Source organism: Staurois parvus, unplaced genomic scaffold, assembly GCF_062004578.1.
Source record: "Staurois parvus isolate SC_StPar_1 unplaced genomic scaffold, SC_StPar_1.0 ptg000323l, whole genome shotgun sequence".
Taxonomy (NCBI): Eukaryota; Metazoa; Chordata; class Amphibia; order Anura; family Ranidae; genus Staurois; species Staurois parvus.
This window is the reverse complement of record NW_028318119.1, coordinates 259825-282737: the sequence shown is the minus strand read 5'-3', so window position 1 is coordinate 282737 and position 22913 is coordinate 259825. Positions and strand designations below refer to the sequence as shown.

Here is a 22913-nt window from a genome sequence, read left to right as displayed (position 1 = left end):
TTTTGCTGCCAGTGGAACATTCTCTTTGATTACTTACATGTTTAGTGTCAGACTCCTCCATTTCCCAACACAGGGAGGGGCCATCCCGTGACAAACTAAATACAAGCCATTTTTTTTTTTTTAAACTTGGAAACTTGTTAGAAAAATAATTGCACATTGCTGGAAAATCTGTAAACCCACTCTCCGGAATATATATTTTTTTTCACTTTGTGCGCACAGCGCCAAGGCAGATAATGGCGTGAAAGCGAGCTTCCAATGTTCTGGGGGGAACCAACAAGGATTTTATTATCACCGGCGTAAGAGAAAAAGCCTTTCATTCCTCTTCCCACGTTGGAGTAAACCGCGCCAATGGCTTCGCCAGAACATCTCGGGGTGAAAACGCCGATTTCGATGTCAGTTTTGCGTTCGCTTACATTTTTGTTTACATTACAAATAATATCATTTATTTCCTTTTCTCTCCAAAGGGGGGGGAGGGGGGGTTGTAGGAAGAGGGGTTTTTGGGGAAATAATGATTTTGCATCATTTGTAATAACAATTGTGCTTTTGTCCAGGCGCTGACATGCGTCATTGAAGGGCGAGTTTGTTTTAGAAACAATTTATATCTGAAGGCTTTTTGGCAATCCTGGTGGATTTTTTTTTTTTTAAAGGTAATACATCTTCAGAAAAAAAAAAAAAAAGAATGTTACTTTTTACAGATCAAACTTTTTTTTCAGCTGTTATGGAATTTTCCAACTTATCTTCTAAAGTTATCAGTTTTCATGAGTTGGCCTGATACCAAGTAACACTGAAATACTTACAATGAGGTCATCCTTTTCCTGGTGCGTTCGTATACGCATGTTTTTTTCGCACATTAATGTGCATTTTATTAAAGCGGCATTAAAGTGTTACTAAACCCACAACAGTAAAATCAGTCTGTAGATGCAGCAAAGCATGCTTGTTATACTCACTGTGGAACCTAAGGGGTTATTCCTCTGCATTGTGTAAAAACGCTGTTTGATCCTGTCTTCTCTGATCCTCCCCTTCTTCCAGTGTCCCCCTCTATCTCCTGATAAGACATTATTATTATTATTATACAGGATTTATATATTATTATTATACAGGATTTATATTATTATTATACAGGATTTATATATTATTATTATTATACAGGATTTATATATTATTATACAGGATTTATATATTATTATTATACAGGATTTATATTATTATTATACAGGATTTATATATTATTATTATTATTATACAGGATTTATATTATTATTATACAGGATTTATATATTATTATTATACAGGATTTATATGGTGCCAACCGTTTGCTCAGCGCTTTACAATATAAGGGAGATGGTACAATTACATTACATTTCAGTACAGAAGGAATAGGAGGGCCCGGCTCGTGGAGATTACAATCTAAAGGAAGGGGGAGGTGATACAAAAGGTGATAGCTGCGGGGGATGATCTGGTGGAGGTGATTCAAGTACAGTTCTTAGGTGGAGGTGGGGTAGGCTTCCCTTTAGAGTGAGTTTTCAAGGTGGAGTCACTGTGTCATGTGGAGTCACTCTGCACATGCTCAGTTTGTTGTGTATTGCTAGAGAGTTTTTTTTTTTTTGGGAGAGTGCATGTGATCAGCACAGAACCAATCAGCACTGTCCAGACAGAGGTCACGGGTTCTGCACCCTCCTAGAGCAGAATGAAAACTCCTCCTACAAACTGTAACCAGCGCTCTGCTGGACACTGATAGAAGTCACAAGACTGCTCTATACTGCTGATGAGAAAATGTATTTAGCAGTTTATAGTTAATAAAATAATTGCATTTCCATGTTGTGTACTGTGGGAGAGCGGATATAGTGAATGCAGGGTCCGGGGAGAGCGGATATAATGAATGCAGGGTCCGGGGAGAGCGGATATAATGAATGCAGGGTCCGGGGAGAGCGGATATAATGAATGCAGGGTCCGGGGAGAGCGGATATGATGAATGCAGGGTCCGGGGAGAGCGGATATAATGAATGCGGGGTCTGGAGAGACCGGATATAGTGAATGCAGGGTCTGGGGAGAGCAGATATAGTGAATGCAGGGTCCGGGGAGAGCGGATATAGTGAATGCAAGGTCCGGGGAGAGCGGATATAGTGAATGCAGGGTCTGGGGAGACCAGATATAGTGAATGCAGGGTCCGGGGAGAGCGGATATAGTGAATGCAGGGTCCGGGGAGACCGGATATAGTGAATGCAGGGTCCGGGGAGACCGGATATAGTGAATGCAGGGTCCGGGGAGAGCGGATATAGTGAATGCAGGGTCCGGGGAGAGCGGATATAGTGAATGCAGGGTCCGGGGAGAGCGGATATAGTGAATGCAGGGTCCGGGGAGAGCGGATATAGTGAATGCAGGGTCCGGGGAGAGCGGATATAGTGAATGCAGGGTCCGGGGAGAGCGGATATAGTGAATGCAGGGTCCGGGGAGAGCGGATATAGTGAATGCAGGGTCCGAGGAGACCACCGGATGTAGTGAATGCAGGGTCTGGGGAGAGCGGATATAGTGAATGCAGGGTCCGGGGAGAGCGGATATAGTGAATGCAGGGTCTGGGGAGACCAGATATAGTGAATGCAGGGTCCGGGGAGACCAGATATAGTGAATGCAGGGTCCGAGGAGACCAGATATAGTGAATGCAGGGTCCGGGGAGACCAGATATAGTAAATGCAGGGTCTGGGGAGAGCGGATATAGTGAATGCAGGGTCCGGGGAGAGCGGATATAGTGAATGCAGGGTCCGGGGAGAGCGGATATAGTGAATGCAGGGTCCGGGGAGACCGGATATAGTGAATGCAGGGTCCAGGAAGAGCGGATATAGTGAATGCAGGGTTCGGGGAGACCAGATATAGTGAATGCAGGGTTCGGGGAGACCAGATATACTGAATGCAGGGTCCGGGGAGACCGGATATAGGGAATGCGGGGTCCAGGGAAATCAGATATAGTGAATGCGGGGTCTGGGGAGACCAGATATAGTGAATGCAGGGTCCTTTGAGAGCAGATATAGTGAATGCAGGGTCCTTTGAGAGCAGATATAGTGAATGCAGGGTCCAGGGAGAGCAGATATAGTGAATGCAGGGTCCTGGGAGAGCGGATATAGTGAATGCAGGGTCCAGGGTTTAGTAACAATTTAAACCCAACACTATAAATGTCATATATTGCAGCTTACCAATCCTTAGATGTGGTGGCTGCATTAGTTTTTTCTGTTTTTGCCCTCTGTTTTCACCTGATGATCTGGCCAGTAGCACACCTCCTGTATTAGTGCACCCTCCACTCTGGGTGGAGGAGAGAGCAAGGTGAAAGAGAGACAAGCTCATCACTATGCTTCTTCTCCTTTCCCGCCCAGTCACAAGCCCAGTCACAAGGGGTAGGTCCAGGATGACCTGGGCTCCGAAAAAGTGGGTTGAATAATGCTGACCATCAGACTGAAGACATTCAGCAGCAGAAAAAAAAGTACTGTGAGGAAAATCTCTGGAATGAAAGTGAATATTGCAGCAAATGCTGGTTTTGATTTTTAAAACCATATTAAACCCAAAACCAAAAATATAATATATTGCAGCTTAGGAATCATTAGATGTGATGTCTGCATTAATTTTCTTCTGTTCTCACTTGGTGATCTGCCCAGTAACACACCTCCTGTATTAGAGCGACCCCCACTCTGGATGAAGGCGCACAGGGGGCACCTTTGGACAGTAGCATTGTCAGTCTGGGGGGAGAGATGTGTTAGATTAGCAGATTTAGATACACTAACAAATAGATACTCCAAACTCCAGCTCACACTTTATACTCGGCTACAAAAAAAAAGAGCAGGAGCTGCTTTTCGAGTGACAAACCCGCATAGGGCAGCCCAATCAAGTGAATGGTCTGGCTGTACAAGGTGCGCAAAATCACATGCAAATCACTCAAACAGAATCACGCGTGGAAACGCTTGTTCCCGGTACAGTAAAGTGTGAATGCAGCAATAGGCTCCATGTACACGGGACATTTCTGAACGATGGAAACTGACTGCTGGAAAACGTAGGTTAAAAAACATCAGCTTAGCCGTGTTTGCATACCGCGTTTATGCGCGTTTGCGTTTAGAAGCGTTTTTTAAAGATAAGCACAGGAGAACATCCCGAATGCCCATAATGCACTGAAAAGGGGTAAATTATTAACTATTTCAGACTGTTTCAGAGAAATACAGAGAGTAGAAGCAGAGACAGTAGTATGTGTGGAGATTAGCTTAGGTGTGAGTTGCTCATTAACATATCTTTTGTTTCCAAGGGTGGGAAAGGTGTCTGGTGGAGGGAGTCATTAAGGCCACCTGGCAGGGGGTCTTCATGAGGAATTTGAGATGTGAATGGTCATTAACATATCTTTTGTTTCCAAGGGGGGAGAGGTCTGAGGTGTGAATGGTCATTAACATATCTTTTGTTTCCAAGGGTGGGAGAGGTCTGAATTGGTCATTACAATGTGTGACAAGCTTGGTAGGAACATCCTGTGTTCAGTGTTTTGTGCATCTGAGCACCTTGAAAACGCTTTATTTATTTCAGGTACTTATATAGCGCCGTCAATTTCCGCAGCTCTTTACATATATATTGTACATTCACATCAGTCCCTAACCCTCAAGGGGTGTACAATCTAAGGTCCCTAACTCACATTCATACATATACATACTAGGGACAATTTAGACAGGATCCAATTAACCTACCAGCTTGTCTTTGGGGTGTGGGAGGAAACCCACGCAAGCACAGGGAGAACATGCAAACTCCATGCAGGAGACGCCATGGTCGGGAATCTGACCCATTTACTGCAAGGCAGACGTGCTAACCACTAAGCCACTGTGCCGCCCACGCTTTGCATGCATTTTTCATGATGAAAAAAGGCTCTGGACAGCAGCGGGAACTGGAAGAGTTTCAAACGCAAATGCATATAAACGCAATTTGCTGCGTTTACAAGTATTTTGCATTTGAAACGCTGATAAAATTGACTGCTGAACGCAAGTTTGGTGCGTTCAAAAAAACGACTGTAAACTCAAATGCCTGTAAACGATGATGTGTACATGGACACATAGGAAAACATTATGGAGAGTTCAGGGGCTGCTGAAACAAACGCATAACAGCTCCTAAACGTGAGTAGCTGCAGTGTACATGGGCCCTTAGGACGGCAATTTGTTACATTCCTTGTCCTGGGTGGAGATACAATTCTTGGTTACAGAATGGAAAGCGGTCCATCTTTGTGCTGTCGGCTCATCCTGTTCGGAAAGCTCCCTTCTTTGGTAATTCTGCCTTTGTTCTCATGTGAAGATTAGTAGAAATGTCCTGAGAGGTATTACATCGATAATCTGCTGGTAAACGTCCAATGTACACGGAACCAAAAAAGGAGAAAACGGCAAATTCTTATCTAGCACTGGAGGCTGCTGCAAGAGTTGTGTCCTGTATACAAGCTCCGCTAATATGGTCATTTCTGTAGGATCGGAGTGTGGTGGGGCCTTCAGAAACATGGAGGCTACCAGCTTACTTTGAGGTTTCAGTCATTTTTTCATGACTTTAGTAAGCTGAACTGTAATATGAAATTCACTTAAAGGTGAACTCCAGCGATACTTCCCCTTCCATCGGGCTGGAACTATGCTGTAACCGTACATAGGAGATCGCTCTGCCCAGGGGCGGACTGACCATTCAAGCACTCGGGCACTGCACGAGGGCCCGGGGTCAGAAGGGGGCCCCATGAGATGCCCCTGGTACCTTTCATTGGCTTTTTCATAGGCTTTTTTGGGTGTGGGCGAGGACACAGGGGCCCCATGATCCCCTATTGCCTGGGAGCCCCATGAGTTGTCAGTCCGCCCCTGGCTCTGCCCAGCGGTGCCGCCACAATGGCAGTGCTGGAACATCGAGTGCGCTCCTGTGCTCAGCACCCGGCTTGCACTCTGCAGGTTGTCCAAAATCCTGGTACCTTCCAGCAGGATCCAGGAGACTGATAACTATGTGAGGTCGCTTGTGTCTATAAAGGTGAACTCGAGCGACGATACACACCGATCAGCCATTATGACCACCCACCATAACCCATCGAGTCATGGTGGACTTCACTAGACCTTCGGAGGTACGCTGTGGTATCTGGCATCAAGCCGTCAGTAGCAAACCCTTTAAGTCCAGTAAGTTGGGAGGTGGGGTCTCCATGGATCAAACGTGCTTTTCCAGCACAGCCCACAGATGCTTGATTGCATTGAGAATTTGGGGGCCAAGTCAACACCTTCAACGCATTGTTGTGTTCCACAAACCATTCCTGAATTTTTCAGACCAGGCCACCTTCTTCCATTGCTTAGTGGTCCAGTTCTGATGCTCATGTGCCCATTGTAGGCGCTTTTGGCTGTAGACATGGGTCAGTATGGGCTCCCTGACTGGTCTCCACACACAACAAACTGTGATGCCCTGTGTGTTCTGACACCTTTCTATCAGAACCAGCATTCACTTTTTCATTAATCTGAGATCCAGTAGCTCTTCTATTGGATTGTACTACACAGACCAGCCTCCCCAGCCCATGGGTATCAGTGAGCCTTGGCCGCCCATGACCCTGTCACCATTTTTCCTTTTTTTGGACCACTTTTGGCCAGTCCTGACCCCAGCAGACCATGAAATTCCCACAGGAGCTGCAGTTTTGGAGTTCCTCTGACCCAGTCGGTTAGCCATTACAATTTGACCCTTGTCAAAGTCCCTCAAATCCTTACGCTTGTCCATTTTTTTTTTTCTGCTTTCACCACATCGACTTCAGTGACTTCACTTGTTCACTTGCTGCCTAATATATCCCGCCCACTTTCAGATACCATTGTAATGAGATAATAATATTCACTTTTCCTGATCATAATGTTGTGGCTGATCAGTGTATATTTTACATACACATACATTTTGTTTGTCCAGCTTGGCTCGATGTAAGCATGTGACGGCTGATCGGCCTCGGTGGAAGCTGTAAATCGCTGTAGTCGCCTGAGCTACTTAAAGATGAACTCCAGGAATAATAAACTTTGTATACTTACATTGGTCCAGCTTGGCCCAATGTATTATATATATATGTGCTACCAGAGGTGGACTGACCATTCGGCACTGCCCGAGGGCCCGGGGTCAGTAGGGGGCCCCATGAGATGCCCCGGTACCTTTTTCATAGGCTTTTTTGGGTGAGCGAGGACACAGGGGCTCCATGATCCCCTATTGCCCGGTTGTCCCATGAGTTGTCAGTCCGCCCCTGGCACTACCAGACTTGACTCGGGAGAAGCTGTAGATCACCATAGTAGCCCGAGCTACTACAGTGATGGCCCCAGTCTTCAGTGTCTTCATCATAGCAACCACAAAAGATCATTTGCATGGCACAGCCACCATTCAGAGAACATCTTGCATTTTTCTCAGTCAATGCAAAGCATTCTCTGATTGGATGAGGTGGAGATCATGAAATCACGTCTTGCCCCTCTTCCAATCATAGGATACATTGCATTCATTGGCTCGATACCCAGCCATCACTATAGTAGCATGAGCTTCCACAAAGGCCAATCAGGTATGGCATATGATTGATTCCAAGCTGGCCTAGTTGAGCAGGCAAAATGATATCATGTATTGAGTTCAGCTTTAAAGGCACACACCCCCTCACGTAGATGTCAATCCTATAGGTTGGGTCCCGGGATTTCGGACACGGTGTAGAGTGGCAGTGGGGTGCTGAGTAGCGGAACACTCTCCATGTTCAAGTACTACAATTATGCTGGCACAGTTGGGCAGAACGATCGTCTACCTAAAATGACAGAAGGGGAGATCCTCTCTGTAGTAGCTCAGACTACTGTAGCAATTTACAGCTTCCATAGAGACCAATCAGGTATCACATATGCACACTTACATTAGGCCAAGCTGGACCAAAGTAGGTATGCAAAATATATGTTAGAAAATCTGTATATATCCCCACAGGAAGCCCTGCTGCTTTTCTGCAAACAGGAAACAGGAACTTTATTGTAGAGAAAAGACATAGAGTTTAATCATAGATGCAGCTACAAAATTATAAACACTGCCACCTACTGGTTGAATAATATATCTCTACTGAATACTGATGTAGTTGTATAAAAATATATGAACAATGTATTCCAATGATATATAATCCCTGGAGTTCAGCTTTAAAGGCACAAGCACCCTCACATAGTTGTCTCCAGGATCCTGTAGGAGCCGGGATTTCGGACACAAGCACCCTCATAGTTGTCTCCGGGATCCTGCAGGAGCCGGGATTTCGGACGCAAGCACCCTCATAGTTGTCTCTGGGATCCTGCAGGAGCCGGGATTTCGGACGCAAGCACCCTCACATAGTTGTCATGTCTCCGGGATCCTGCAGGACCCGGGATTTCAGACACAAGCATCCTCACATAGTTGTCTCTGGGATCCTGTAGGAGCCAGGATTTCAGACACAAGCACCCTCATAATTGTCTCCGGGATCCTGTAGGAACTGGAATTTCAGACATAGGCACCCTCACATAGTTGTCATGTCTCCAGGATCCTGCAGGACCTGGAATTTCTGACACAAGCATCCTCACATAGTTGTCTCTGGGATCCTGTAGGAGTCGGGATTTCGAACACAAGCACCCTCACATAGATGTCTCCTGGATCCTGTAGGAGTCGGGATTTCGGATACAAGCACCCTCACATAGATGTCTCTGGGATCCTGTAGGAGCCGGGATTTTGGACATGAGCACCCTCACATAGATGTCTCTGGGATCCTGTAGGAGCCGGGATTTCAGACACAAGCACCCTCACATAGATGTCTCCTGGATCCTGTAGGAGTCGGGATTTCGGATACAAGCACCCTCACATAGATGTCTCTGGGATCCTGTAGGAGCCGGGATTTTGGACATGAGCACCCTCACATAGATGTCTCTGGGATCCTGTAGGAGCCGGGATTTCAGACACAAGCACCCTCACATAGATGTCTCCTGGATCTTGTAGGAGCCGGGATTTCAGACACAAGCACCCTCACATAGATGTCTCTGGGATCCTGTAAGAGCCGGGATTTTGGACATGAGCACCCTCACATAGATGTCTCTGGGATCCTGTAGGAGCCGGGATTTCAGACACAAGCACCCTCACATAGATGTCTCCTGGATCCTGTAGGAGTCGGGATTTCGGATACAAGCACCCTCACATAGTTGTCTCTGGGATCCTGTAGGAACCGGGATTTCGGACACAAGCACCCTCACATAGATGTCTCTGGGATCCTGTAGGAGCCGGGATTTTGGACATGAGCACCCTCACATAGATGTCTCCTGGATCCTGTAGGAGCCGGGATTTCAGACACAAGCACCCTCACATAGATGTCTCCTGGATCCTGTAGGAGTCGGGATTTCGGATACAAGCACCCTCACATAGTTGTCTCCGGGATCCTGTAGGAACCGGGATTTCGGACACAAGCAGCCTCACATAGTTGTCTCCGGGATCCTGTAGGAGACGGGATTTCAGACACAAGCACCCTCACATAGTTGTCTCCGGGATCCTGTAGGAGCCGGGATTCGGGACACAAGCACCCTCACATAGTTGTCTCCGGGATCCTGCAGGAGCTGGGATTTCAGACACAAGCACACTCATAGTTGTCTCTGGGATCCTGTAGGAGCTGGGATTTCGGACACGGTGTAGAGTGGCAGAGGGGTGCTGAGTTCCAGCACTGCAATTATACTGCACTGATGGGTAAAACGACCTTCTGGGTTTTGAAAGAAGAAAGAAATGTAAGAGCCTCTGTCAGGTGTATATTGCTATTTGCGTCCCCGTTGTAGAGATATTCCATCATTTCCTGTTTCTGTGTCACTGATACAGGAAATGAAGGGAAACCTTCCCAATAGGGACACACACTGTAACTTGAAAAAGGTTATAGCCATTCCCCACTAAAACAGCAGTAAATTGTTTGGTCTGGAGTTCCCCTCTAAGTTGCACCCCATGTCCTTGCCTCTCTCTGCCATCCTTGTAATATAATGTCTTTCGTTTCATTTCAGCCATCCAACGCAGAGAGTCCACAGAAGCATGTAGACACCACAGTGAGTATGAACCCGTGTTATTAAGAAAAAAAAAAAATGTGATAAAATAAATTATCTTTATAAATTTTCCTTTATAGCCTAATTTATCATTCACTTCAAGGCTCCGTTCACACTTCTGCAATTCGTCATACGACTTTGGACACTTAAGGTCGCATGACAAGTCAAATCCCTCTGTTTTCAATGTCGCCCGTTGGGATCTGTGCAACTTAAAGTCGTAGCGACTTTGAAAAGGTTCCTGCACGACTCCGAAGGGACTTTGACGTGACTTGGTGCCAGAGAGTGTAAAGACGCTCAGGAAATCGTGCAGCTTTGGTGTCACACAGGTGTGAATGGATCCTAAATCAACTACATACAGTCTGGGTACATGAAAAAGCCTGAGCAGAAAACCTGTCCTCTGCCAGCATGCTGCAGAGAAGGACCCTGTGGTGAAGCAGTGGTCTCTCTGCAGAGGTCTGACACTCCACATGCTGAGTCAGAGCTATAGCTCCACAGTCAGCAAAACTTATGCTCCCTGCAGATCAGAGAGCTCTAGCCACAGAGTAGAAAAGCCTGTCCCCTGCCATCATTCCGCAGATATGAACCCTCTGTGGAGAAGCAGTGGTCTCTCTGCAGAGGTCTGACACTCCACTTGCTGAGTCAGATATATAGCCCTACAGTCAGCAAAACGTATGCTCCCTGCAGATCGGAGAGCTCTAGCCACAGAGTAGAAAAGCCTGTCCCCTGCCAGCATTCTGCAGAGAAGGACCCTGTGGAGAAGCAGTGGTCTCTCTGCAGAGGTCTGACACTCCACATGCTGAGTCAGAGCTATAGCTCCACAGTCAGCAAAACGTATGCTCCCTGCAGATCGGAGAGCTCTAGCCACAGAGTAGAAAAGCCTGTCCTCTGCCAGCATTCTGCAGAGAAGGACCCTGTGGAGAAGCAGTGGTCTCTCTGCAGAGGTCTGACACTCCACATGCTGAGTCAGATATATAGCCCTACAGTCAGCAAAACGTACGCTCCCTGCAGATCGGAGAGCTCTAGCCACAGACGGAGTAGAAAAGCCTGTCCCCTGCCATCATTCTGCAGAGAAGGACCCATGCGCATATTTTTTTCGTAAAAACGATCGTACGATTTGACCATCATTGATGCAAAAATCGGTCGCTTTCCACGAATTTTCCAACATGACCGATAATCCAAAAGTGGAAAAAAACGCGAAAAACCTGCCGACGAATTAACCCATTAACAGTGCGAAAATCGGCCGATTAATCTTTCGGATGAAAAATCGTCCGATTTTCAAACCGTCTGTGGCCGGCATTAAGCTACGTTTATAGTAGCTTCGTCAGCAGGCGTCAGACAGGCGTTTAGGAAACGTTTTTAACGCTTTTCAAACGCCTAAGAAAATTCAGCACATGGCAGCACAAGGTGCCGTTTACACTGAAGCGTTAGCATCGCATTGCGTTGCGGCAAAACTGACGCCTCGTGTCGAGTCAGGAGGAGTTGAAGCCTCCCATTCAAGTCTATGGTGCCGCTCCGCAAACGCCTGGCAGGCCTGTGCGGTTGCGAGGAGGTTGCGGAGCGTTAATACCATTTAACTTCATTATAGGAGTTTGTGGTGCGGTTTTAATGCTTGGCAAACGCCTATCAACCGCCGCAAAACCGCATAGGGCGTTTTGGGAGCGTTTGAGGAGCATTAAAAACGCTTCCCAAACGCCTAACGCCTGTGAAACGCTATCGGGGGCGTTTGGCAAGAGTTAGAAATGAAGTCAAGTGTGAATGAGCCCTTATATGAGCTGAAACCCTTGAAACTAGCCGAAGCGATTTTTTTTTTTTGCATTTTGTTTTACGCACAGTTTGTGCCGAGTTGTCGTTTTCAAGAATTCTGCGTGTGCGGACGTTGTGCAAAAATGTATCCCAACCAGGGGCGGACTGACCATTCAAGCACTCGGACACTGCCCGGGGGCCCAGGCTTAGTAGGGGGCCCCATGAGATGCCCCTGGTACCTTTCATTGGCTTTTTCATAGGCTTTTTTGAGTGTGGGCGAGAACACAAGGGCCCCATGATCCCCTATTGCCCAGGGGCCCCATGAGTTGTCAGTCCACCCCTGATCCCAACCGAAGCACAAGAACCTTGGATTGTTAGAAAAGATTGTGTGCAGGCAGCTCTGTATATATAAAATGATTTGTGAATCCCAGCGCCTGCAGATCCCAGCCTCCGATGGTGATGTAATCCATCAGTTGTGTTTTGGTGACTATCAGCACGGTGAAGGGTTAATGCGGCTGTTATTCACATCAGCTGATAAGTGGCTGACCCTCCGCTTGTGGGGAGAAGGGAGGAGAGGCGGCGTGCCCTTGGTTTAAGCTGCATTCATAAGTCATTTCATGACTTGGAGGAATAACTATTCACCACAATAATGTCCCCGGAGTAGAAGAAAGCGACAGATCTGAGGTCAGGTCTACTGCTTACGTGGAATCGATTGGAATTGAGAGCTTTGTGGGTTCCACCATGGCTACCATGAAGCCTTGGAGGCGTTTTATGCGCACGTTCAGTTTCTCGCAGGTAAGTCACCAAGACCCGGCTATTAACGGCTCAGGGGCGGACTGACCATTTGGAAACTAGGGCATTGCCTGAGGGCCCGTGGTCAGTAGGGGGCCCCATGAGATGCCCCTGGTACCTTTTTCATAGGCTTTTTTGAGTTTTGGCAAGGACACAGAGGCCCCATGATCCCCTATTGCCCGGGGGCCCCTTGAGTTGTCAGTCCGCCCCTGTATCGGCTTATTCTGAAACTTTAGTCAGTTTTTGCTGCAAACAGAGCTGGGAGAGCCAAGCAAGGGGAGCTCAAGGTGTGTCCTTTATGGTCTTGTTCACACCAACCCCACATTGAACAATACTATACCAAATGAACAAAAGCAAAAAGGGGCGCACTCTCACCGTGCATCCTCGTGGTACACCGCGTGTTTATTGTGGAATCAAATAGATATATACTCACAAACCAAAGGAAAATATAGGCAGAATAGGTGGTCCGCAATGGCAGTCCAATACAATGCTGTTCCCAAAATAGGGATAGACTGACGCGTTTCGGGAGACGAACCCCCTTCTTCAGAGCTTTTTTTTTTTAAAGCTCTGAAGAAGGGGGTTTGTCTCCCGAAACACATCAGCCTATCCATATTTTGGGCACAGCATTGTATTTATTTATTTAAGGTACTTATATAGCGCTGTCAATTTATGCAGCGCTTTACATATATATTGTACATTCACATCAGTCCCTAACCCTCAAGGGGTGTACAATCTAAGGTCCCTAACCCTCAAGGGGTGTACAATCTAAGGTCCCTAACCCTCAAGGGGCGTACAATCTAAGGTCCCTATAACTTACATTCATACATACACATACTAGGGACAATTTAGACAGGAGCCAATTCACCTACCAGCATGTCTTTGGAGTGTGGGAGGAAACCGCAGTACCCGGAGGAAACCCACGCAAGCACAGGGAGAACATGCAAACTCCATGCAGGAGGCGCCGTGGTCGGGAATCAAACCCATAACCCATTTACTGCAAGGTGACGTGCTAACCATTAAGCCACTGTGCCTCCCATTGCCGGCCACCTATTCTACCTATATTTTCCTTTGGTTTGTGAGTATATATCTATTTGATTTCACAATAAACACGCGGTGTACCACGGTGATGCACAATGAGAGTGTGCACCTTTTTGCATTTGTTCATCAAATATCCAGTTTCCCGATCTTTGAAGGGCTGCTACTCCCCGTTTGGCATTCTGAATTCCTCCTAGTCTGCATGAAGATTTGAGCGCTGGTTTTGTTTGTTAGTTTTTGGAATAATATATCAAGCCTTGCCTTGTATAGGACCTCCTGATCACTCCAATGAGTTATGATGGGGTGTTGTGGTCAGATGAAGAGTGCAAGCTTTGGACTGCATTGCACTACAATAGTCACATGAAGTGTCATTTAGGCAAAGTTAAAGTAAAATCACCTCGCAGAGCGTATGAACAATGCACGCTAGTGTGCACGCCTGCTGATGGTAACGAGCCCTAAAGAAAAGTCAAAATCCCTTCCAAGTTTCTGAGATGGGCAACAAGGACATCATTTAGACTCCAAGTCATTAGCTAGAATGGAAAATTTCACTGAAATCTCCTTATTTTTCCTGAATTTTCTTGGAAATGCAAACTTTCAATTTCCTTGACCCATCTCAAGCTTGATCTCCTTAAAGCTGTGAATCTAACATTCACCAAGCGTTCACTGCAGGTGGATTTTCCAGGTGTATGTGATTTAAGTGAGAGTCATTTACAAGCAGTGTATATTTGGTACATGTCACATTCACTGCTTTGTAAATATGCCCCTTAGGGTTCACAATATGGGACATTGCAAATGGGGTCCACAACTATGACGCCCCTATTCTTAGGAGTCCATAGCTATGACTTATTAACATTTGGGGTCCATAACTATGACACCCTGATACGTTCACAACTAGGGCACATTCACACTTGGGGTTCACATGTACGACCCCCTTATTACTTGATGTCCAGAACTGACACCTTGATAACACTTTACATCCGTGGCTTGATAAATATGCCCTTTAAGGTTCACAACTCTGACAAATTGACACTTGGGGTTCACAACTATGGCACCCTGATACTATAACATGCTGACATTCATGGCTTGATAAATACGCCCCTTAGGGCGTTCACAACTAGGGCACATTGACACTTGGGGTTCACATGTACGACCCCTTTATTACTTGATGTCCAGAACTGACACCTTGATAACACTTTACATCCGTGGCTTGATAAATATGCCCTGTAAGGTTCACAACTCTGACAAATTGACACTTGGGGTTCACAACTATGGGACATTGACACTTGGGGTTCACAACTATGGGACATTAACGCTTGGGGTTCACAACTCTGACAAATTGACACTTGGGGTTCACAACTATGGGACATTGACACTTGGGGTTCACAACTCTGACAAATTGATGCTTGGGGTTCACAACTCTGGCACATTGATGCTTGGGGTTCACAACTATAGGACATTGACGCTTGGGGTTCACAACTATGGGACATTGACGCTTGGGGTTCACAACTCTGACAAATTAACACTTGGGGTTTACAACTCTGGGACATTGACTCTTGGGGTTCACAACTCTGACAAATTGACACTTGGGGTTCACAACTCTGGGACATTGACACTTGGGGTTCACAACTCTGACAAATTGACGCTTGGGGTTCACAACTATGGCACATTGACACTTGGGGTTCACAACTCTGACAAATTGACGCTTGGGGTTCACAACTATGGGACATTGACACTTGCAGTTCACATGTATGACACATTTATTATTGAGGGTCCATAACTATGATACCCTGATGCCATAACACACTGACATCCACTGCTTGGTAATATGCCCCTTGGGGTTTATAATTCTGACACATTGACACTTGGGGTTCACAACTATAGTATGTTGACAGTTGAGGTTCACATGTATGACACATTTTTTATTGGGGGTACATAAATTTGATATCCTGATACCACAACACACTTGACATTTGCAGCTTGATAAATATGCCCCTTAGGGATCACAACTATGGCACATTGACTCTTAGGGTTCACATATGTGGCACACCTAATATTGGGGGTCCATAACCATGACTAAAGTTATCTGGTACACCACTATGACACTGATGTCTTAACACACTGGCATCCATTGGTGCTAAATATGCCCATGAGGGTTCACAACTATGGCACAATGCCACTTGGGGTTCACATGTACGAAACATTTATTATTGGGGTTCCATAACTATAACACCTTGATACCATAACACACTGACATCCACTGCTTGATAAATATGCCCCTTAGGGTTCACAACTCTGGCACATTGACAATTGGGGTTCACATGTACGACCCCCTTATTACTTGAGGTCCAGAACTGACACCTTGATAACACAACACACTTTACATCCGTGGTTTGATAAATATGCCCTTTAAGGTTCACAACTCTGACAAATTGACACTTGGGGTTCACAACTATGGGACATTGACACTTGGAGTTCACATGTACAAAACATTTATTATTGGGGTTCCTTAACTATGACACCTTGATACCATAACACACTGACATCCACTGCTTGATAAATATGCCCCTTGGGCTTCATAACTTGGGACATTGACACTTGGGGTTCACAACTCTGGGACATTGATGCTTGGGGTTCACAACTCTGGGACATTGATGCTTGGGGTTCACAACTCTGGGACATTGACACTTGGGGTTCACAACTCTGGGACATTGATGCTTGGGGTTCACAACTCTGGGACATTGACACTTGGGGTTCACAACTCTGGGACATTGATGCTTGGGGTTCACAACTCTGGGACATTGACACTTGGGGTTCACAACTCTGGGACATTGACACTTGGGGTTCACAACTCTGGGACATTGACACTTGGGGTTCACAACTTTGGGACCTTGACGCTTGGGGTTCACAACTCTGGGACATTGACACTTGGGGTTCACAACTCTGGGACATTGACACTTGGGGTTCACAACTCTGGCACATTGACACTTGGGGTTCATATCTATGGCACACTGACACTTGGGGTTCACAACTCTGGGACATTGACACTTGGGGTTCACAACTCTGGCACATTGACACTTGGGGTTCACAACTCTGGCACATTGACACTTGGGGTTCACAGCTCATTGAAACATGGGAGTTGATTTGTTAAAACTGCATGGTGCAAAATCTGGTGCAGCTCTGTATGGAAACCAATCAGCTTCCAGGTTTTATTGTCAAAGCTTAATTGAACAAGCTGAAGTTAGAAGCTGATTGGCTGCCATGTACAACTGCACCAGATTCTGAATACTCCAGTTTTAGTAAATCTACCCCTTGGGGTTCACAACTGTGGCGCATTGACACCTGGGAGTCACATTTTTGACACACTTCAGCCGGGTAATTCAGCTGGTTCCTTCCATGTGTAAGCTGATCTACCAACTAACTTCTGTTGAATGGTCCTGCTTGAAAACCAGCATTTTATTAGCACTTGCAGCCAATGATCTGTGATCTGTGTATTCCTAATGGGAAGGGGGGGGGACCCCCACTGTCAGAGTAGAATAGCATGGTGGGGTGAGATCCCTGCATTCCCATCATTGTGTTGATGCTCGGATCTGTCAGTTTTTCTTGTTTTTTTTTCGTTCGGTGTTGAACGAAAAAAACCTGTGTGTGTATACCCAGCATTATTCTCGGGGGTTCATAATTATGGCACTTTGATACCATAAAACGCTGACATCCGTGGCTTGGTAAATACGCCCCTCCTGACTGATGGTGAGAAGAACTGTCTGATGGTAATTCAGGAGAACTATGGAAACATTTGGGTGTTTGTGGTACTGGAGGTGGCAGAAGACTCCCTTAGCAGAGCTGAGTCCTTGAAAAGCCAAGTGAGAAGGTCGGAATCTTTTGGCCACTATATATTTTTTAGTTTTTGGTAGCTTAGTGAAGGGTTCAAGCCCCATTGGGTTTTTTCTTTTGCTGCCTGTTTCCTTCAGGGGAGATTTCCATTCACGTTCTGTTATAGAGACGTATTGGAAAGTGAGAAAAACATTATCCAAAAATGAGGAGAAATCCCCTTTTAGATCTGTTTCACACATGCTTCAGTTTGTACAGTTCAGTGTGAACAGTAAGCTTCGACAAAGAATATGAAGTACCATTCACCTCCAATTTTTAAACGTTGAATACAGATCCTAATGAGAGTGCTGATTGCCACTTTAAACAAGCTGCTAGCAAGCTTCAGCACGTCTTGTAGCTACAGTCAGTGGCGTATCTTCAATGTGCATTGAATAAGGAATAAGGTCAACAGAGGCTGCCTATGGTCTCCGCTTCAACACCCCCCCCCCCTGAAAATGGAACCCAGATTCTGTAAGGTGGAACACCAATTGGGACTCTGATGTAAGCAGGACTCTGATGTAAGGGGGCTTCTGATGGGGACTCTGATGTAAGGGGGACTCTGATGGGTACCCTGATGTAAGGGGGACCCTGATGCGGACTCTGATGGGGAACCTGGTGTAAAGGGGGCCTCTTATGGGGGCTCTGATGTAAAGGGGGCCTCTGGTGGGCACCCTGATGTAAAGGGGGCCTCTGATGGGGACCCTGATGTAAGTGGGACTGTGATGGGACCCTGATGTAAGTGGGGACCCTGATGTGAGGGGGACTCTAATGGGGACCCTGATGTAAGGAGGGACTCTGATGGGGACCCTGATGGAAGGGGGGGACTCTGATGGGGACCCTGATGTAAGGGGGGACTCTGATGGGAACCCTGATGTAAGGGGGTACTCTGATGGGGACCCTGATGTAAGTGGGACTATGATGGGACCCTGATGTAAGGGGGGACTCTGATGGGAACCCTGATGTGAGGGGGAACTCTGATGGGAACCCTGATGTGAGGGGGAACTCTGATGGGGACCCTGATGTGAGGGGGGACTCTGATGGGGACCCTGATGTAAGGGGGGGACTCTGATGGGGACCCTGATATAAGGGGGAACTCTGATGGGGACCCTGATGTGAGGGGGGACTCTGATGGGGACCCTGATGTAAGGGGGAGACTCTGGGGACCCTGATGTAAGGGGGGACTCTGATGGGGACCCTGATGTAAGGGGTGGACTCTGATGGGAACCCTGATGTAAGGGGGGACTCTGATGGGGACACTGATGTAAGTGGGACTGTGATGGGACCCTGATGTATGTGGGGACTCTAATGGGAACCCTGATGTAAGGGGGGACTCTGATGAAGACCCTGATGTGAGGGGGGCCCTGATGGGGACCCTGATGTAAGGGGGGGGACTCTGATGGGGACCCTGATGTAAGGGGGGTCTCTGATGAGGACCCTGATGTAAGGGGGGTCTCTGATGAGGAACTCTGAAGGGGACCCTGATGTAAGTGGGACTTTGATGAGACCCTGATGTAAGGGGGGGACTCTGATGTGAGGGGGGGACTCTGGGGACCCTGATGTAAGGGGGGGACTCTGATGGGGACCCTGATGTAAGGGGGGTCTCTGATGAGGACCCTGATCTAAAGGGGACTCTAATGGTGACTTTGATGTGAGGGGGGCTTTAATGGGTATGCTGATGTAAGGTGTATTCTTTTGGGAATTTTGATGTAAAGGGGACTCTGATGAGGATAAAGATCTAAAGGTGACTCCTCTGTAAACAGGACTTCTATAGGGACCCTGATGTAAAAAAGAATCCAGTTGGGGCCCTGATATAATGGAGAATCTCTGATGTAAGGGGCACTCCAAAGGGGATTATTTTCAGGCTGCTAATATTTGTAAACTATACACTGTGGTTCTCGTACTGAAACATTTGGAGACCCCCTCATGGAATGTACCTGCTGTACTTGGCCTGGACACCAATGTTCACCAACCCTAAAATAAACCACAATACTCCACGTTGGTGTCCTACACTTCAGGTATGAGGGTGTCACTCGGCAGGCAAGGAGATGTTGGGTCACCAACACGGCAGGTTTCCGGTGGTGGTCTTCGTATGACCTGACTGCCCAACAGACCCACAAGACGCAGAGCGGTGAGGAGTAATCTCAGCCCAGGCAGCGTGAATACCAACACTTAGCAAACCCCCAGATAATGGGATACAGATCAGGATGATAGAGACATTAGTGTGTTATTCTAAAACTTCAGTGTGACAAATACGGACAAGTGCGACATTGCTGGGTTCATATCCATGGAGAAGAATGTGTTTAGTAAATATCCGGAGCGTGTCTAACAAACTTCTTAACATTTTTAGCCCCAGGGCTTGGAGAACTGTGCCTGGAAATATCCCTGACTCTGATTAAATTCATTAAAAAAAATTAGATAACTGTAACTTGGGTCAACAATTGTTGTTTTTGTTGTGGGTGGGGCAGGGGCCGTAGGGCAACACCCCCCCTCCCCCGTCAGGTTTATTCTCTATAAGCAGTAAGGGCCCCATGCCCATGGTCAATCCAACACACTCAGGAGAGCCAACATTTTTTTGGAGGCCATTCATCAGGGCTTAGATACACCGACCAGCCATAACATTATGAGAACCCACCATAACCATTGAGGCATGGGTTCCACTAGACCTCTGAAGGTACGCTGTGGTATCTGGCACCAAGCCGTCAGTAGCAGATCCTTTAAGAACTGTATGTTGCAAGGTGGCGCCTCCATGGGTCAGACTTTTTTTCCAGCACAGCACACAGATTCTCAATTAGAATGAGATCTGGAGAATTTGGAGTCCAAGTCTACACCTCAAGCTCATTGCTGTGTTCCTCAAACCATTGTTGAATTAATCAGATCAGGCCACCTTTTTCTATTGCTCCATGGTCCAGTTCTGATGCTCATGTGCCCAATGCAGGTGCTTTTGGCTGTAGACATGGCTCAGCATGGGCACCCTGATAGGTCTGTGGCTACACCGCTCCATACACAACAAACTGTGATGCTCTGTGTGTTCTGACACCTTGCTATCAGAACCAGCATGAACTTTGTCAGCAATTTGAGCTCCAGTAGCTCTTCTACTGGATTGGACTACACAGACCAGCCTTCATCAGTGAGCCTTGGCAGCTCATAACCCTGTCGCTGGTTTTCCTTCCTCGGACCACTTTTGGTCGGTTCTGACCCCTGCAGACCGGGAACATCTCATAAGAGCTGCAGTTTTGGCTACACAGCTCCATACACAACAAACTGCGATGCTCTGTGTGTTCTGACACCTTGCTATCAGAACCAGCATGAACTTTGTCCGCAATTTGAGCTCCAGTAGCTCTTCTACTGGATTAGACTACACAGACCAGCCTTCATCAGTAAGCCTTGGCAGCTCATAACCCTGTCGCTTGTTTTCCTTCCTTGGACCACTTTTGGTCGGTTCTGACCCCTGCAGACCGGGAACATCCCATAAAAGCTGCAGTTTTGGACTTGCTCTGACCCAGTTGTCTGGCCATTACAATTTGGCCCTTGTCAAAGTCCCTCAAATCCTTACACTTGCCCATGTTTTTCTGCTTTCAACACATCAACTTCAGAAACAACATGTTCACTTGCTGCCTAATATATCCCACCCACTTTCAGGTGCCATTGTCACAAGACACAGTCCTTGTCATTCACTTTACCTGTCATTGGTCATAATGTTTTTGGCTGATCAATGACTGGATCTCCCTTATATAAAATCAGCCAGTAACACAAACAAGTGTTGTCACCCTAGCACAGGACTAGAGAACATCTCCTCATCTCCTCTTCTCTATAATAGAGGAGGGGTCATAGAATTTGCATGGAACGCATGTACATAGAGTTTTGCAGGATGCAGTTTTGCTCTGCAGATATTTGATAAATACACCCCATAGTGTTCCAGGTCTCTCGGCTAGTTGAAAATGCATTGTGTGCAGTTGCTGTTTTTTTTTTTTTTTGCAGTGAGCACCAGCACAGACCATAGAAAGGTCAATGGCTGAATAATTCTGCATTATGACGTCTAATTATGGATGTATTCATGCAAGACTGGCACAGCGGTCTTGCAGGATTTTCAATATAGATCTATACATAGATCTTTTAAGCAGCCCATAGATTAAGCAGGTTGAGCAGAAAAAAATATTCACATTCCCCATCCACGCACTCCATGTAGATGGGGGGAATCCTCCCCGCTGAGCTATTGTATTCTGACAGCTGGGAGTTTCCCCCGCCCTCAGAATCCACTGATCATTGCAGCCGGCTATAGCCTGTGGCGCCCATCGAGCGGGAAATATCCAACAGGATGGGTATACAGAAGTCGATTGCTAGATCATCTTCTGTACAACCAGCCTGTCCATACATGGGTTCAAATTTGTCCGGTGCCTGCTGACCTGATCGAATTCTGATCCGTGTGTGGCCAGCTTTAGTGCTTCAAGGACTGGAAGACAAACTGTAAGCTCAGAATACAATGCTTCCCAAGGCCATTGTCTTTGTCTGTCCTTGTAGGGAGCTGTGCAGTAACTAATCAGTTTGGTGTAGGGAGAAGACAGTGGCCCCAATTCATCAAACTTAACGCACCTTCACCTGCACTTAAGGCATGCTAAACTGGCCTCCCAGTCAAAATATTTGATGTTCTTTTAGCATTTAAGGCAATTTTTAGTACTCTTTCAGTGCCATTGCAGTTTGACAAGTCGGGACCAGCGGTTGGTTTATTGCTGTGATTGAGTGCATTTTTTTTACAATACTCTTTGCCTTAGTGAATAAGAAGACATGTTCTGAGAAATAAACCTGTTTGATACATTTTTTTTTTCCACAGGGTTCCACTAAGTCCTCCAGGAGTACACAATCCCGCCGCAGGCCATCAAGGTAAGATTTGTAGCCACATGCACATTATGGGGGAGATTTACTAAAACTGGTGCACACAGAATCTGGTACAGCTCTGCATCGTAGCCAATCAGATTCCAGGTTTTTTTTTTTGTCAAAGCTTAGCTGAACAAGCTGACATTAGAAGCTGGTTGGTCTGTGCGCTCCAGTTTTAGTAAATCTCCCCCATTACTCCTCCTTCTCCTCCTCCTTCTTACTCCTTCTTACTCCTTACTTCTTCCAACTGACCTCCAATGTAAGGGGCATTCTTCCCACTGACCAACAATGTAAGGGGCATTCTTCCCACTGACCACCAATGTAAGAAGCATTCTTCTCACTGATCACCAATGTAAGGAGCATTCTTCCCACTGACCACCAATGTAAGGGACATTCTCCCCATTGACCTCCAATGTAAGGGGCATTCTTCTCACTTACCACTAATGTAAGGAGCATTCTTCCCACTGACCACCAATGTAAGAAGCATTCTTCCCACTGACCACCAATGTAAGGGGCATTCTTCCCCCTGACCACCAATGTAAGGGGCATTCTTCCCACTGATCACCA

General features: G+C 46.6%; 1 protein-coding gene across 5 annotated transcripts in view; it reads left to right on the top strand.

The window, feature by feature from the left end:
* Positions 1 to 22913, top strand: part of TNS1 (tensin 1) — a 688885-nt gene that overhangs the window by 410872 nt on the left and 255100 nt on the right. For 4 of the 5 annotated variants that reach the window (XM_089683821.1, XM_089683822.1, XM_089683823.1 and 1 more), the window contains 2 exons: positions 10002 to 10043; positions 22303 to 22352. In XM_089683821.1, coding sequence (XP_089539947.1) covers positions 10002 to 10043; positions 22303 to 22352 — 92 coding nt within the window. Of the gene's footprint in view, positions 1 to 10001; positions 10044 to 12477; positions 12579 to 22302; positions 22353 to 22913 lie in introns of those variants that run through there. The other variant, XM_089683824.1, reaches the window with a different exon arrangement.